Source organism: Vanacampus margaritifer, chromosome 5 (genome assembly GCF_051991255.1).
Source record: "Vanacampus margaritifer isolate UIUO_Vmar chromosome 5, RoL_Vmar_1.0, whole genome shotgun sequence".
NCBI lineage: Eukaryota > Metazoa > Chordata > Actinopteri > Syngnathiformes > Syngnathidae > Vanacampus > Vanacampus margaritifer.
In genome coordinates, this window is record NC_135436.1 from 8,297,479 (window position 1) to 8,313,803 (window position 16,325).

At 40.0% G+C, this 16,325-nt stretch overlaps 1 protein-coding gene across 1 annotated transcript; it reads right to left on the reverse strand.

Moving 5' to 3' along the window:
* Window positions 1–2,041: 2,041 nt before the first annotated feature.
* On the reverse strand, window positions 2,042–16,260 carry LOC144052292 (uncharacterized). Its single transcript, XM_077566225.1, has 11 exons — window positions 16,095–16,260; window positions 15,738–15,859; window positions 15,076–15,100; window positions 14,941–14,987; window positions 14,672–14,822; window positions 14,308–14,581; window positions 14,041–14,146; window positions 11,386–11,532; window positions 10,392–10,452; window positions 6,522–6,685; window positions 2,042–5,572 (listed from the first exon to the last, which is right to left on the reverse strand). The coding sequence occupies exons 1-11, from the start codon at window positions 16,258–16,260 to the stop codon at window positions 5,549–5,551; spliced, it is 1,287 nt and encodes a 428-aa protein (XP_077422351.1). The 3' UTR covers window positions 2,042–5,548.
* Between the last annotated feature and the right edge of the window lie 65 nt (window positions 16,261–16,325).

Below are 16,325 nucleotides of genomic sequence, written 5' to 3' on the forward strand. Positions count from 1 at the left end.
TGTAGAATGAAAACATTTGAAGCGCACTAGGTTTAATTTTGCCACTGTACATTTGCATACAAAGCATTTAGCATTTTCTTTTTTGGGGGTAGGGGCAGAAGTTTGTCAGCAACAAAAAGTATTTGAGTCTCAAATATTAGGGGCAAAATGCCTTCTTTTTCTTCTTTTTTTATCTGGTCAGCAAACACCTAGACGGCCCTAAAGCTTATGCACGTGTGTTGTTCGTTGACTTTAGCTCAGCGTTCAACACAATGCAGCCGCACCTGCTTTTGGGTAAACTGAAGGAGATGAATGTGAACCCGTACATCTCGAGGTGGTATCACTCCTTCCTGACACAGCGCACACAGCAAGTCAGGGTCAACAGCTCCCTCTCGGAACCCAGATTGATAAGCACAGGCGCCCCACAGGGCTGCGTCAGCTCCCCGGTCCTCTTCACGTTGTACACAAATGATTGTGTGACATCACACCCAGAGAACTTTATCATTAAGTTCTCTGATGACACAGCTATCGTCAGCTTGCTGCAGGCCGGCGGTAGCCCACTGGACTATTTCTCAGAAATAGAGAAATTTGTTCAGTGGTGTGACCAGAATCATCTTGTGCTCATTGTGGGGAAGACAGAGGAGGTGATATTTGATCCAAAAACTGTTGGTGACCACAGGCCAGTCGTCATTAAAAACAATCACATCAGCCAGGTGGGTTCATACAGGTATCTGGGGGTCCACATTGACAACACACTCAGCTGGAGGGTACATGTTGGAAGTCTCTGCTCCAAACTCCAACAGCGTCTCTATTTCTTACGCAGACTTAGGGTCTATGGAGTGGAGCAGAGGATCATGCTGTTGTTCTACCGGGCTGCATTGGAAAGTATCATCAGATACGGCATTGCGGCCTGGTATGGCAACCTGACTGTGCAGTCAAGGTCACAGATTGCCGGTCTGGTGCGGACTGCCATGAAGATCATGGGGGTCAGGAATCATCCTTCCCTACAGATGCTTTATGAGCAGTCCGTCACCAGACTGGCACAGAAAATTATTACTGACCCGACTCACATTCTGCATTATGAGTTCCAGCTACTGCCTTCCGGCAGGAGATTCAGGGCCCCCAGAACCAGGCTGAACCGCTACAAGAACTCATTCCTGCCGACATCCATCAAACTGCTTAACAACCGACATTAACTCAGGGTGTGTGCAATGTACTTCTCTACACATGTATACTCCTGTGAAGACTTCTGGGAAGTCTTCTACTTATTGCTGCACTTCTTATTTATTTAATTTTAATTTCATCTCTTTCTATTCTGTTGTTTTCTCTTACTGTAAACTGCATCTGGACGGAGTCCAGGAAAAATTTCCCCACGGGGAAGATAAAAGTATATCGTATCGTATCGTATTTTTGGGGTAGTCTGGAGTCTTGATCCTGCTATTATAATTTTCCCAAATTTTATGAGAAGGTCACTGTGGATTCAGGAGGGGGGGAAACCTGACAGTTAGCATAATTAACTTTTTAAAGTTTTTCCTGTTTTTTTTTTTTATTATTATCATTTTTTATTCTAATTTGAAAATTGCAGCTAGCTACTACTGTGAACTGAAAGGGTTGGCAATGTTAAGGAAATGCCAGCGTTTTATGGGTAAATAGGCTAGCTCACAGCAACATATTGGTGGTGGTGGGAGGGGGTGCTATGAACAAGCTTAATACAACATTTTGAATTAAGAAGTATGTACTGAACTAATACATTCCAAAATCTGTGAACTGAACTAGTTCACATATTGAACTTTTTACCGACTGTAAGTGTTTAAGTTTATCCAGTGAGGTTGGTGGGTCGTGAAATAAATGAGTCCCAAACAACCACCTTTGGTGCTCCATTGAAACCCAGACCAAATGATGTGCACCCTTCAAATTTTTTTAAATTTTTTACAGCCTATCACATCAACTTGTGACTTATGATGTTAACTGTTGTCAAACACAAATGAAAAGGTGGTAATTAACCTTCAAAACAAAAACTTTTAAGACATGTAAGATATGTAGTCTTTATTTAATTCTCAAAGATGGCAATGCAGTTATATTTACGTAACACAATGTTGTATTTTTACACCTGCAACAATAAATGTTAATACCTTGCTAACCTCACTCTAAGCATACATGACTTCCTTGAGAAATTGATTTGGGAGAAAATCTACAAAAGCAACATATAATTTTATAGTACTAATAATTTTGCACAAATACAGATATAATTCAAGCCGACCACAAAATATTAGAAAGTAACATCATGTAGGCAGACATTAATAACAGAACAGTGGATATGTCATTGTAACATTTGATTAGATACAATAATTGTAACAATATGGTTCCATTCCAACTGGTTGCATAATGTGTTGCTCATAATCTAAAAGTGAAGTCTTGAACTGTTTGACAGTTGTAACTGAGCAAAAATATACAAGGTAGAAGGTGACCTTAATGAAGAACAAGTCACTAAGGGCCATATTCTCCCATTCACACGGTTGTTAACGTGCACCTTCTTTCGTCTAGACTTCTGACACACCCAAGGTGCGTAACCTGGGAAATGTACATTCAGGTCCTGAAAACGCATCTGACGCATTTGATTTTCGACGCAAGGGGAAATATTGTTGTCTAACTCACCATTGCACCAATACAATGACTGCAGTTGATGTAATAGTGGGAGGCCAGTGCTTAGAAAGTGTCAACTGCCAGCAGCAGTTTTGAAGTGGAAAAGCTCCAGGTGAATGTGTATTTCTTTATTTTTGCTAAGGATGTACCGAATTTTCGGCCACAGAAAATATTCTTCCGGAAATGGCAAAAATAGGCATTTTCGGCATTCGGCCGAAATAAAAGCCGAAATAATATGGCTAAAATAGATGTGTGACTTTTCAGTCCATTCCTGAAGCCGACTGGTTGTTGCGAAGAATTTTTTGTATTTTTAAAAGTTGGTGAATCTGTTAATGTGCAGATTCTAAGTGCGCCCGCGCTGTGTCCCGCTCCGAATACAAACGCATCATCTGCACCACACGCATCCGTGCCCGCCCGTGCGAACTACATTGACTATAAAGTGTAATCGCTAGAAAATGCTCACCCCCGTTTGGTGTTTAATGTAACCAACATGTCTGCGATGTGGACGCATTTCAATTTATATTGTGCTTCGTTAGAATGCCAAAGCTAAATAAATATTTTATAATAATATTATCATTTTAATAAATTATAATAAATGCAATGATAGTAAAAATTGGCATATTTTTTGGGGGCGTTTCAGTTTTCAGCCAAGTGTTTCTCATTTTTGGGCTTCGGCCCAAAATTTGCACTTGCATCCCTAATTTTTGCTAGTTAACTCATTCACTCCCAGTCATTTTCACTGAAGCAACCCCCTTCGCTCCCAGTTGTTTTACTGAATTCTGACCGATTTTGCAAGGCCCACTGAATATTGTGTTCTATTGCTATAAAAACATGGAACCTACCAAAAAAAGATTGTAGTCTCTTATTTCATCAGGGGGCGAAAAGTACATTTGTATCTGTTTTTGTTTTGAAGCAATTAGCATTAGAATATAGCTAAATTTCATCATTAACTCTTTCACTGCCACTGACGTTAAAAGACGTCAAGTAAAAACCTACGGAGGGCCGCCAATGACGTTAAAAGACGTCATCCAATTATTATTATTATTATTTTTTTTAAACGGGTGCAGGCAAGCCTTCCGCAGCTGTGGTGAAAGTTTCAAGCAGGTCTATTGAGCCTAATGACTATTTTTGGCCCCTAGAGGGCAGCGATGACTCTCTTTTGATAAGATTGGGTGGGCGTCAGTAGAAGACGTGAGGCAGGGCTAGAGTGTTGAGGGGACAATGGCTGAAGAAGCCATAATGGCGGCTGCTTGCAAGCAGCTCACGGTCGAGCCGTTTTTTTCAAAGACATCGACCAACGCTAAAGAGCACATTGATGACGACAATGATCATCATCGATGATGATGATGGTGACTCCGAGGTTGACGCCGAAGTTGGACGTTATAAAGGTTCACGGGCGAGCGATGCTGACACCGGAAAACACGGAGCACAACGCTCAGGCGGACGTTCAATCGGACGACGAAGAGTGCCCCGAGTCCAATGCATATTCATCGGAAGAGTGGGTACAGTCTGCTACTTGCTATTTATTCCCCGGAAAAAAAGGCCGTCAAGAAAGTGTATTTTTCTTTTCTTCTGCCCCTTGGCCAGTCGTTTCCATTCACAACATTAGCACATGGCTACCATGACCAAAATCACTGCCCCTTGGAGAGAGAGAAGAGTATGGCCTAGACGTGGCCTAGTGCAGCTATTTACATAAAAGTGACACACCCCTAAAACAGACTGTTTTGAACAGAGCGTTTTTGGCTGATTTAGGGACAAAAATATTAGATTAGTTTTTTTGAGTGAAGGACAAAGTATTAAAAACGTATTTATATGTTTTTGGGGTTAAATGAGTTAATGTAAAATAATATGACGCTCTCCGGCCGGTGGATCAATGTCGTAGGGACACATTATGACCTTTGAAAGTCAATGAACGTCCCACACTGTCAGCTGGCACCGAGTCATTAAATGCATCAAAACATGCAATATGATGTTTCACCTACACAGGACTCTGCCCACATTTTATGGTTGCCCCACCCAAAGGGCATACTTGGCAAAAGGGTGCATGAATGTCCGATTTTAGTACATGGGAAAATGTACATGTGCACCTTTTTGGATTTATACACACGAGAGAATATGGCCCCAAGTGCTTGCATGAAACACAGCATTTAGTAACAAGTAGAAAACAACACAACACCCAATACAATTGTTTAACACACACATAATATAATGGCCTTTTATACACAAGTATGATGTTGATCTAGTATCATGGTGGCAAATGTGTTAGCTTAGTTGCTGCAAATTGAAACATGCAGACGATGACATTGGACTGTGTTCTTTTTACAGGAGCACAATCACTTCATCGTCACATCAGCAAATAGTAATTTGATACTATTACAAACTGTCCAGAACTGTACTAGCTGGTATCACAAGCTCAATTGCTGTTATTTAGGTAGGCAATGTGTCTGCTGTTGACAAACAAATTGCTGTATGTGGTCGAGCTCAAACATTTATGTAGGAGTTTACTTGTTTGTTTGGTACACGCATGGAGTAGCCTCGGTGTTTTTATAAACAAGGCAGTCCTTTTTGTGAACTTTATGGGATCCAAATCTTAGCACAGCATAGTACACCACCAACACATACCATCATGCTAGACAGCATAATTAAAGCAACTTTCCATAGGACTCAACGATTGGACCACACACTGAAGGCTAGTTGTTACTCAAACGTAACAAACAATGAAGTTTCACAGAAACCAGCTAATGGGCACCTAAACTTGCACTAGTGCCAAAAAATGCTCCCAAATCAGGCATTTTTAACTTTAAGCTTTACGTAACAGGACTAGATTCATGACAGAAGACTATGAATTAAGGTCTCCCTCACAAACCAAGCCTGTTCATACTCAGAACATTACTGTCGGGTCTCTACTGCGTTGACATGCTGCAGCTCAGGCATTCATACCCCAGGTCCCCTACGGAAAGAACAGAAGGAAAAGAACTTTCAAATTAAACACATGCCAAAGAGATGAACAACCTGTTTGAGGTGTTGAACAAAGAGCATGCTTGTCAACATCAGTATGCTGTTTGACCTGCCTAACTTAATTAGTAGGATACCTTGTCATGTTTTGGCAAACCACAAATCTCATTATGTATCATCTGGGTAAAAGATTAGACTTTTCATTTGGGAAAAAAAAACATTGTGTGAAGTGAATTGAAGAACATCCAAACAAACACAAAGTAAAATGTTTTTGGAGTACCTTGCAAGCACAGGGAGGGATACTCGAGCCTAAGCCAACAGCTGAAGAATATTATTGTGCCATAGAGTGAGTTATGATAAAATATTCAGGGCACAAGTGTGGCCAAACCAAGCACAGACACGGTTTGTTTGTTTGTTAGCCAGTTAGCCGTAAGTCAATGCTAGCTTTTAGCTGTCTGCCAGAAATACTGTGGCAATCACAATGACAGAAAGTGTTAAGCAAGGCTAAAATATTTTTAGCTTTCTTATCTGAATCTGAGGATGTAAATTTTTGTACAACAAACGGGAAATCTCTTATTGCTACACCAGACATCCTAGTCACATTTGAAAAACACCTGGAGTATAATTTCAGTTCATGCTAATATTGACAAGGATGAGGTGTGACTCATTGAAGTCTGAGGCTGGCTGTAAATCATGGAACATGGAGTTTTCCTGAGACTTGTAAATATCATTCAAATCCATTTGAATTTTTTTTAGCACATTTTAAATATGAAGATACAGTATTACCCCCCCCCCCCCCCCCCACACACACACACACAATCTAAAACAAAAGATAATCAAAACATGACTATGTTAAACTTGTCACAGACAAATGAAACGGGTACTTCAAGCAGAGACAAAGTTGATCCAAACCTGAAAAAAGATTTTTGTTGAGCTATACGAACCATGACATGAGAGTAGCTAGCCATCTGCAGCAGACACTCCAGGGTCTCTAGGAGCTGTTTCTTGCGGATCATGTGCAGTCTAGTGGCATTGAGGCTCTTGCTCATTTCCAAACGCTGCAACGTCGCCTTGAGGGCTACAGAGGCACACTGAAGAACACTCATTCCTAGAAACAAATACAGAACAAAGTTGAATTACTAGACTTGTAACAGTGGTTAAAATTCCACTGAAGACAAGAAAAAAACACACCCATGGTACAAACAGAGAGTTACACACAAATACACAGTAATCTTATATCCTTTGAAACAGAGGCAAGCCTGTCAATAACGTGTTTTTCTAACTTGTAATTGTAGCCTTTTTTTTTAAACAATTTAAATTAGTATTAGTTATTGTCCATCCATCAGTTTTTACTGTCCTAATTCATTTGCATGCAAGTTATGAATCTGCTTTTGTGTCAAAAATAGGAAAATTATAGTAATGAACTACAGATGCATGTAATTATTAAGAACACAGCGTGCATAGAAAAATGCACGATTTAAATATTAGTCATCTGCAAATACAAAGTGCTACTTGAACTCGTTTATATTGGTATTTACAAGATTCTTGATCTACATATAGCACACACTTGCAACCTTGTCTTCAAGGCATCTGAACATGTTCAAAGTGCTGCCAAATGCTCAATCTGGATCACATATGAATGAATTGCTTCTTGTTAACCAGTATTCACATTGAAACTTCAAATGGCATATGACTTAATAGATTTCTTAACGCTGATGAACGCAGAAATTTTTATTTCAAATTGTTACTGCCACCTGTGGCCAAGAAACTAAATTACACACCCCCTTCTTCACATACACAATGCACACATGACGTAACATAGAGGGCGACAAAGGGTCACAATATTGTAGAAAATGAGCTCATACTAAAAAAAACACAATATTGTGCTTTTGTACATAACAGCAACGCTGCAGCAACAACCTACAATTTCTAATAACACTTATTATTGAGGCCTTTACTTGCTAATGCACACACACATTGAGTTTCCCCAAATATTGACTCGGTTCACAAGCATATTACGATCCCCTTCATCTGACCAGTAGTGTCGATTTTAAAAATAGAAGGGCCATGCCTTGTGAAAATTAAACTGCACTAAAAAACTAACCACCAGAAGGTGTTGGAACTGCACAAATTGAAATCAATCTGACTTTTTTTTTTAAACAGCTGCTTTTAATATCGCAACATGACGATGACGATATTGTGGCAGTTTTAATATCGCGATGTTATGATATTGCCATTATCGTTACATCCCTACATTCTATCCGTATATATTGATTGATTGATTGACAAACTGATAGAGAAAAATTGATTCCCACATGAATCATTACTGTAATGTAATTTATTAATGTAGAATTATAACATTCATCCATTCATTTTCTTAACCGCTTGTCCTCACAAGGGTTGCAGGGGGCGCTGAAGCCTATCCCAGGTGGCTTCGGGCAGTAGGCGGGGGTACATCCTGAACTGGTTGCCAGCCAATCGTAGGGCACACAGAGACAAACAACCAGTATTCAATTAACCTGCCATGCATGTCTTTGGAATGTGGGAGGAAACCGGAAAATCCGGAGAAAACCCACGCAACACGGGGAGAACATGCAAACTCCACCCAGGAAGGCTGAAGCCCAGACTCGATCTCACATCCTATGCACTGGGAGGCACACGTGCTAACCAGTCATCCACCGTGCCGCCTAGAATTGTAACAGCTCACTTTAATGTAAATTAGATAGCAAGTATTCTCAAACGCACTTCATTTTAATATTTCAGCGATGCAGCAGCCAATCATATTGTAGTAGGGCATACACTGCCCGTAAAATGTTCCAGTTGCATTCGTAATAATGCTGGCGTCGCCATCCTAAGTCACCACAAATGAGTCTTTATATCCCCATGGCAAGATCTCTGGTGAATAAAACGGACAACTTGGAATACAACTTGCTGGAAATTGCTATGTTCGTAAATCGTGACTGAGGTGTTTTGATTATCATGGAAACCTGTCTAAACCCGAGTATATGTGACGCTTGCATGCATCTAGCTGGCCCTTGTGTGAGGCGTATACAAGAACATTTTGTTTGACAAGTCAGTGTTCTCTGATCTGTGTATTCTGCACTTTGCTCTAGAGGCTTGTGGTTGCCTCGCTGTTTGTTTCTGTTCTGAACAGGTTTTCCAATTGAGAATGTTGGTGCTGGTTAAGTGGGATTTTACATTTGTTCAATACAAAAAAGATTTTGAATACTCCATTTTGTAACACCATGCCGTACCCAGTAGAAAGCGCTTCATTGGAACCAATTTCTTCCTATAACAGTATAATCACACTAAGCACACCTTCAAACTATGCAAGAATTCTTTTATACAGTAAATATGCAGTAAGCAGTGTTAACTTAACACTGTTAGGATAAAAAGTTACACTTTCAGAGTAAATTTCCTAGTGTTGGGGTGGATGTTCGGTGCAACCTGAATAGCACTATCTTGAGTGCTCAATTGAATACTCCCTAATTTCCGGGGAAGGAGAAACACTCAGTTCAGCCACGCCCATGTCGTCAATATTCGCAAACGACCAATCAGCAGCCAGCGTCAGACACGAGCAAACGTACTCCCATGCTATTGGCGTTAGCCAACGCGGATCAGCCAGTGAACGAGTCAGTGAGTGAACGTGTTGCCAATTCCGGTTCAGGAATGATTCAGTGAATGAACGTACTTTTGTGTTATTTTTTTTATCTTTTTTTTTTTTTTTCATCGGTGGGGGGTTGGGGGGGTTGCATAGACGAGATGGTTTTAGATCTGTGATTCTCAACTAGCGTGTGAGGACCCAAAAGGGGGTCACGAAAATCTAGTCAAATATTACATGCATTTTCTAATTATCACCCCCCCCCCCCCCCCATAACAACACTGAGGCATATACCAATTTCCCATTTATATAACACACAATATTGGTAAGGATTAGGCAATGTTACTCACTTGTACTCTAGTTACCAGCTACTTTGTGAACAAATAGCTCGGACAGCATGGTAATATGCTTCTGGCGGTATGTCAAATTCATTTGAAACCTCATTTAAAAATGTAACATACTGGACATGTACAGTATTTTGTAGGGCTATTTAAATAATGCTTTATTGTTCCTAACTTCTATAAAATGGGTTGTGATTTTGTAACAATAGGAAGATGCGGGTCCCAAGGTCACAATACAGTACTTGAGAACCGACTGCTTTAGAGTAGTTCTGTGGTTACAAAATTATTAAACGAAAGCAAAGTTTGAAAGTCAATCTCACCAATGTCTTGATGATATTTTCTAATTCATTTTACAACTAATTTGATGACTACATGTGGAAATTTTGTATGGAAATCATGAAAGTGTGTGGGGGACTCAAACTTTTTAAGTGTAGTTTGTAGTATATGCATACAAATTTGGTTTAATACTCCGTTGTTTATTTGTCTTTTATTTGGTGTAAAACGTCATTTGTGTTATAATCAATAAAAACATTGTATTATCACCTTAATATCGTTTGTGACTGTATGAATCGACGTCTGAGTTGCTTAACTCAAGTGACTCAACTTAAAACTTAACTGGGACTTGACTTGCTTGATTTTTGTCACACTCACTTTTTACTTGCTTATAACCTAAAAGTTTAGACTTAAAACGAAGGCCTACTTATGACTTGCAATTATAGTATGCGATTCCACCTCTGCTATAAACTATAAACACAAACTTGCACAGAAATGATCATATGCACCAATGCCGAAAGCAGCATATTATTCCTAAGACTTACGTGAAGGAATTTCTCGGCACGGTTTTTATTTTCTACAAACGCAACAGGACTTACCATACTTATCGGTGGCTTCAACATCAATGTACACACCGTCCATCATAACACGTTTCAGAACCTATAAGAAAATGTACAGGTGAGAAAGCTGTGTGTCACCTTTGTTCCTTGTTTTTAAAAAGTCATAAACAAGGTGGTTGAGCAAAATGAAGAGTTATGACTGAGTCAAGTGGCAGGACTGGATTTAAAATATCAGATAGACACCCTGGATTGCAACCTATTTGGAATATGTAGATAGTGCCAGTAATTTGATTGCAATAACAATTTTGTGATAATTCAGAAGGTATACTGGCTCCATGATGTTACACATAGTCAAAGTAAGTTTAACAGTACTGTATGTAGTATTGACATCATAGTTTTGACTTGTTGAACATTTGGCCATGACGGTGTGCGTTTGAAAAGGCATTCCAACTGTGGTCTGCTACACTTCGGACTGTTTGGAATACTTAAATTAAATTTCTGAAGGCTCCCTGAGTTGTGTTACTTTGCATTCTTCACAGTGACTTCAAAGTAAATAGTACTTTCCAAATGCACGTAGGGTGACCTAGTAGAAAATAACGTTAAAAGGCATTACTGTTCCAATTGTACTGCTACTTTAAGGTTCAATGTGTCTCTATTATAACACAAAAAAACATTAAAAGGAGGACTGAATAAGTTTGTTAACGAGCATTATTAAGGAGCCATCCATCCATTAACTACTGCTTATTCAGGGTCAGGTCGCGGAGGCGGCAGCAAAGCCCAGCCTTCCCTCTCACTTCCAGCTCTCCATTGCCCCGTCAATAAAATACACACACTGAGAAAGACCGTCCGTACTGACCCTGATCGATGGACAAAAACTTGCTTCAGTCACTGCTCAATTTGTGTATTTTTTCGAGGCTTCGCATCATAGGCAATCTGTCGAAAAGGTGTCCATTCGTCAACGATAGGCCGACGGAGAAACGGAAGTGCCCACCTCCGCATTTAATGGCGTTTTACTAAAGAGCAAAATTCTAACCTCAAGCACTCGGATGAAGCCTTTCTCAGCACTAAGGTGGAGGCTGGATTTCCCCGAGTTGTTCCTTTCGCTGACACAGGCACCTAAACGGATCAGATCCTCTACTATTAGGTGATGGTTGTGCTTGGCTGCGAGGAGGAGGGCAGTCTGGAAACATGAAAGACAAGGACAATTTTATTATTGTGTGTAATATTCTGTCTTAATTTAAATCTATTGGGTCCACTATAGAGCCAGGGCTGGATTTGCACACACAAAAAAAATACGACCTTGCATTTTGACTCAAGCCCACCAGCTCGACCCAGCCTGACTCCTGACCACCCCTGCCTAACACATAGTTTTGCCACTGATATTGACTGATGTTGGTTCAGTTTGCTGACTATATTCTAAATACATGAATGGACTAGGTCCTTTAAATTGTGGGCCAGTCTCTTGATGTAAAATGGAGGAAAATAATAATTAAAAATTACTGCATCGGCCCTAAAGATGGTCAGCGCACCGGGCATCTGCCCAATATACCGGATGTCGAGTCCAGCTCTGATTGAGCCAGCAGATTAGAACAGCAACTGTATGCCAAGAATTCTTGGTATCAGAACCACACCATAATAACACCTTAAAGCTATATAGATCTTTAAAACAAGGAAATGTCAAATGCTGTATGGCATTTATAATTCCATTTTTGTAATTGATAAAAACCTTGACTTATTAAATAAAAAAAGACCAGTGTTTTAAGTGGGAAAAATAACTCCCTTTACACCAGGATCCGTGTAATGAGAGCCTAGCAAAGAACAAACTTCATTGTTTGCATCAACCATTCAGAGTATTATCTCAGTATTGTGACTTGCAGAAGTTAGGTTTACATTTCACAGCGATTGTTTTTTTTAATTTTTATTGTGTGCTTTATTTGTGCGCTTTCTGATAACATGATACAGACCAATCTTTGAGTAGCACTTGGAAAAATAACTTATGAGAGAAAATTTATATTCACATTCTTACAGATTAAAACTGCATTTAGAGGTTCTCCTACACTTATTGGTACAACCGTACGCCACACACGGTGGTATTTTTGCTGTAGAGGAAGAAAATTACATGAAAAATACGCAGCGTAAAAGTCAATGTGCTGTAAGCTTAGCAACGCAAGATGGCCGCCGCCGGCTTCACTTCTCGTTTCAGCATGAGTAGCACAGTTTTTTGTTGTTTTTCCATCCGTGCTACAGATTGCGAATCCACCCCAGAGTCCGTGGTCTTTTTGAAGCTTTGAGCAAGTACGGCATGGTAGCATTTTTATTTCACTTTCTTAAAGGTCCCATAGTGTGAAAATGCACTTTAGTGGGGTTTTCTATCAATAATATGCATCCCGGCCTGTCTACAATCCAACCAGGTATGAAAAAAGGCTTTCTCCTCCTTTCTAAAATGTGTGCTTCAAACGGGCAGATTAAATTTCCGTGACTTAGTGAAGTCACAAAGACACAAAAATGCACTCGACCCAGCCCCCTCAGGTTAGTGGCACCACCACTGGTAAAGGTATGCCACGCCCACTGAAATTTGAGAAACTGGCTTCTCCTTTCTTTTTCTCCCCTGCTCGCAAATGCTCAGTGGAGAGGGGAAACAAAAATCAGAAAAAAGTGGTTGCTTCCTTCGTCCCAAGTCTTTGAGAAGACAGTGGATTAATTTTATTTTTAAAGGACGTGTACCGACATAATTTCTCAAATGACTATTTTGTTAGTGAAAGCCTGTTCAGAGCTGGATCTGCAACATGTTTAAACATAATGGATCGGTCCCAACAGTGTTACACGACTGCAAACGGTAAAGATGTAATTTTAACATTTTTGATTTAGCCTTCCTTCCTCTCCTTTCTAATAAGAGATGTGCAACTTCTACCATATTACTGGTGTATTTTTAGTGCCTTAAGTGTGAGCTACATTTGTCTTGTGAAGGTTGTTTGGTTAAAAGAGGTCAGATATGATGAAGCAGACGGTGATTGGATAATATGAAGCATTTGCGTATTGTTTTGTCAAGATACAATCCGCGGTGGTTAATTTGCCGTGACTGGCAACTCGCCACCTAGTTGACATGACTTTGTGATGCTAACCGGCCGCTAAGTGGTCTCGACGAGCTGGCTTGCACGTTGCAACCGCGCAGTGGTCTAAATGTGCACATTTGTATTACTCATAACCGCTTGTAAATGTCTGTTACACATTTTAGAACTATTTTAATATGTTTAAAAGTTGAATAATATGGGACCTTTAACTCAAGAGCTATGGTTGTACACATGTGTTCAGGTCGGCTAGCATTGCACTAGCATCAAGTTTTCAGTGGGCGACTTGAATGACGTGTGCGCGCTTCTCTCGTCAAGCACAGATCTATACAGGGATTGGGTTAAGCGTGCGCATGGTGATGTGATGAGTGCAGGGCTTCCATACTATTTGTAAATTCGTGAATTAGCGGCGCTCACCAGAAATGCTTTTTGGGATCAGAAACAAAACATGCATTGTCAAGCGTACCGGAATGCTGACAGTACGCTCTTTGCACGTTGAGAAGTACTTGAACGCTCAAGGGAGATTTTTAGAAGTGATGGATCTCCGTACCGGTGCGTTTCGGCCCACTTAAAACACTGAAAAAGACTAGATCCTATACTATTTCAAATTTGTACTGTACCATTCCATTCGAATCTTTCAGGTCTAAACTATTAAGTGCCGCCATCCTTTTAGCAATTGCATAGGCCAGTGCCCTCCCTCCGTCACATGCCACATTATGGAGAACACTGTAAGGAGAGAAAGAAAGATTAAGATATTCTATTCAGAAAGAACAACATTGTAAAAGCTTTTGAAATTGTAGGCTACACATTTCCATTGATCAGTTCAAAAACAGATCATCTTATTGGCCTTAGCCTGTAGTCATATAATTAAGAATTTTTCAATTTACGTTCGGCCGTGTCGATCAGTGGCCAGCAGTGCATCATCAGAAATGCCCTTCAACTGGGTCTCTTCTTTCTGCAGCTGTGCCCCAAAAAACTCGGAGCTGCTCACTGCGTAGTTAGCGAACCAATTGTCTTCTGTCCACATGTGCTGAAAGCTTGTGGTCATGATGCCGGTAGGAGGCGGGCTTTGATGGTACTCTGCTGTCCCGGATGAGTAGGCCGTGTGAGAAGGGGGGCTGGGGATGATTTCATCAGACTCATCACTGTTGTATCCGGTACCTAACGAGGTAAAGGTGGAAATTGAAGTTACACAATTGATGAATAAAGTTTTTATGTATTAAGAAAAAAAACATGACAGTAGTAAATTACCATTTGTCTCAAAAGTGTACTTATGTGATACTATTGAGCTGGGAGAGGACATTTGAATAGGGGAACTGTTTGTGGTACTGGTCCTCAGATCCTCTTCCAGCACTTCAACGATGTTTGCCAGCTCCTCAAGGCTACTGGTGGGGCGTTTTCTCTGTGATTAAAAGACAGCCAAAGTATTTGCAGTGATGCAATCCTTTAAATGTTTTTTAGTTCTTCACATTATTTAGTGCCAACTCACAGACAAGTGAGGAACGATCACATTCACTAACCGTGCTTGTTCGATTTCCTGTGCGTGTTTTAAACCGCTTCTTGTCCCCTGAAAAAGACACAATTATGATTTCTCAGACAAACAAGACTCAACAAAAGTAATTAACCTTAAAAAAAGTGTCAAATTTGGTCTTTACCTTGGACTCGTTTGCTGTGCAGGTTCTGCTTGTAAATAAATAAATAAATAAATAATTGAATTAATTAATAAATTATTAATAATAATAATAATAATAATAATAATTAATAAATAAGAGGAGATATTTTGGGGGAAAAGTGCTTCTTTTAACATACTACTGGGATATAACAAGTGGCTGTCAAAGCACTATAAAACTAGTTAATCAATTTTGATAAGAAAGCCGCACATTTAGTGTGAAAAACAGTTTTCTTTTTTTCTTTCTTTTTTTTAAATGATTTTGGCCCATTTGATTTCTTCATGGTCCTTCCAGCAGACAATCATTACTAAAATAATATGCTGTCCCTACCAGAACATAATGTTTAAGAAACAAAGCTACTCAGCGTAAAAACTTAATCTTATAAGGGTTGACATTTGCAATGTTATGCAAGTTTTCCTTTGACAAAATTACATATCTCCTCAATGTTCTTTGTGTAACGATTTATATAAATGTTCAAGGCAGAGTTACTGACAGATAGGCAGATGTCAGGAATACACTTAAAAAATAACCAGATTCGGGGGGTTTTAACCCAGCAGTAGATATTTAAGTATACAGTGTTTAGTGTTTGGGGAGTATCCTCTCATATAAAATGTCAGAAATAAGGTTTTAGTGGTGGTGAAGGTTACCTGAAGATGTTGGGGGTCTGTGCCCTGGGCTATGCGGATGTTCCGAAGTAAATCCTTAACAGGCATCTTTACACGTACTCCAAGGTAGACCTTCTTGCTATCTTCATTGCAGAGCTTTGGAGCTAAGACGATTAAGCAGTATGGTATCAAAATATATGAAGACACACACTCATGCAATCAGGTTAACAGAGGATCTTTGTGAAAGGAAGGAATTTAGTTTGCATGTGAAACACCTCAGTGAAGTCTTAATTCACTTCCATCTGAAGGGAATCAAAATTGAGTAAATAGTACCTTTGCAAGTAAAGAATCATGAAATACAATATTTGACAACCCCACGGGGTTGATTAAACGACATACCTGTTTCCCAGTCGCCTGCCTCCTGGACGCTCACGCCGGAGGCAGGTGCATCAGAGTCGGCTGTGTGTGCTGCAGCTCCCTGCGGCTCAGAAACTGCATGGGCGCCGCTATTGGCTCTTCCGTGCACTCGCTCCTTGCCCTCCAGTCGTTTATAGCGTCCTCTCATCTTTTCATGGACTTTTAGAAAAATAACACTTTACGTTATGAAGAATGTGACACAAAATGAAACTT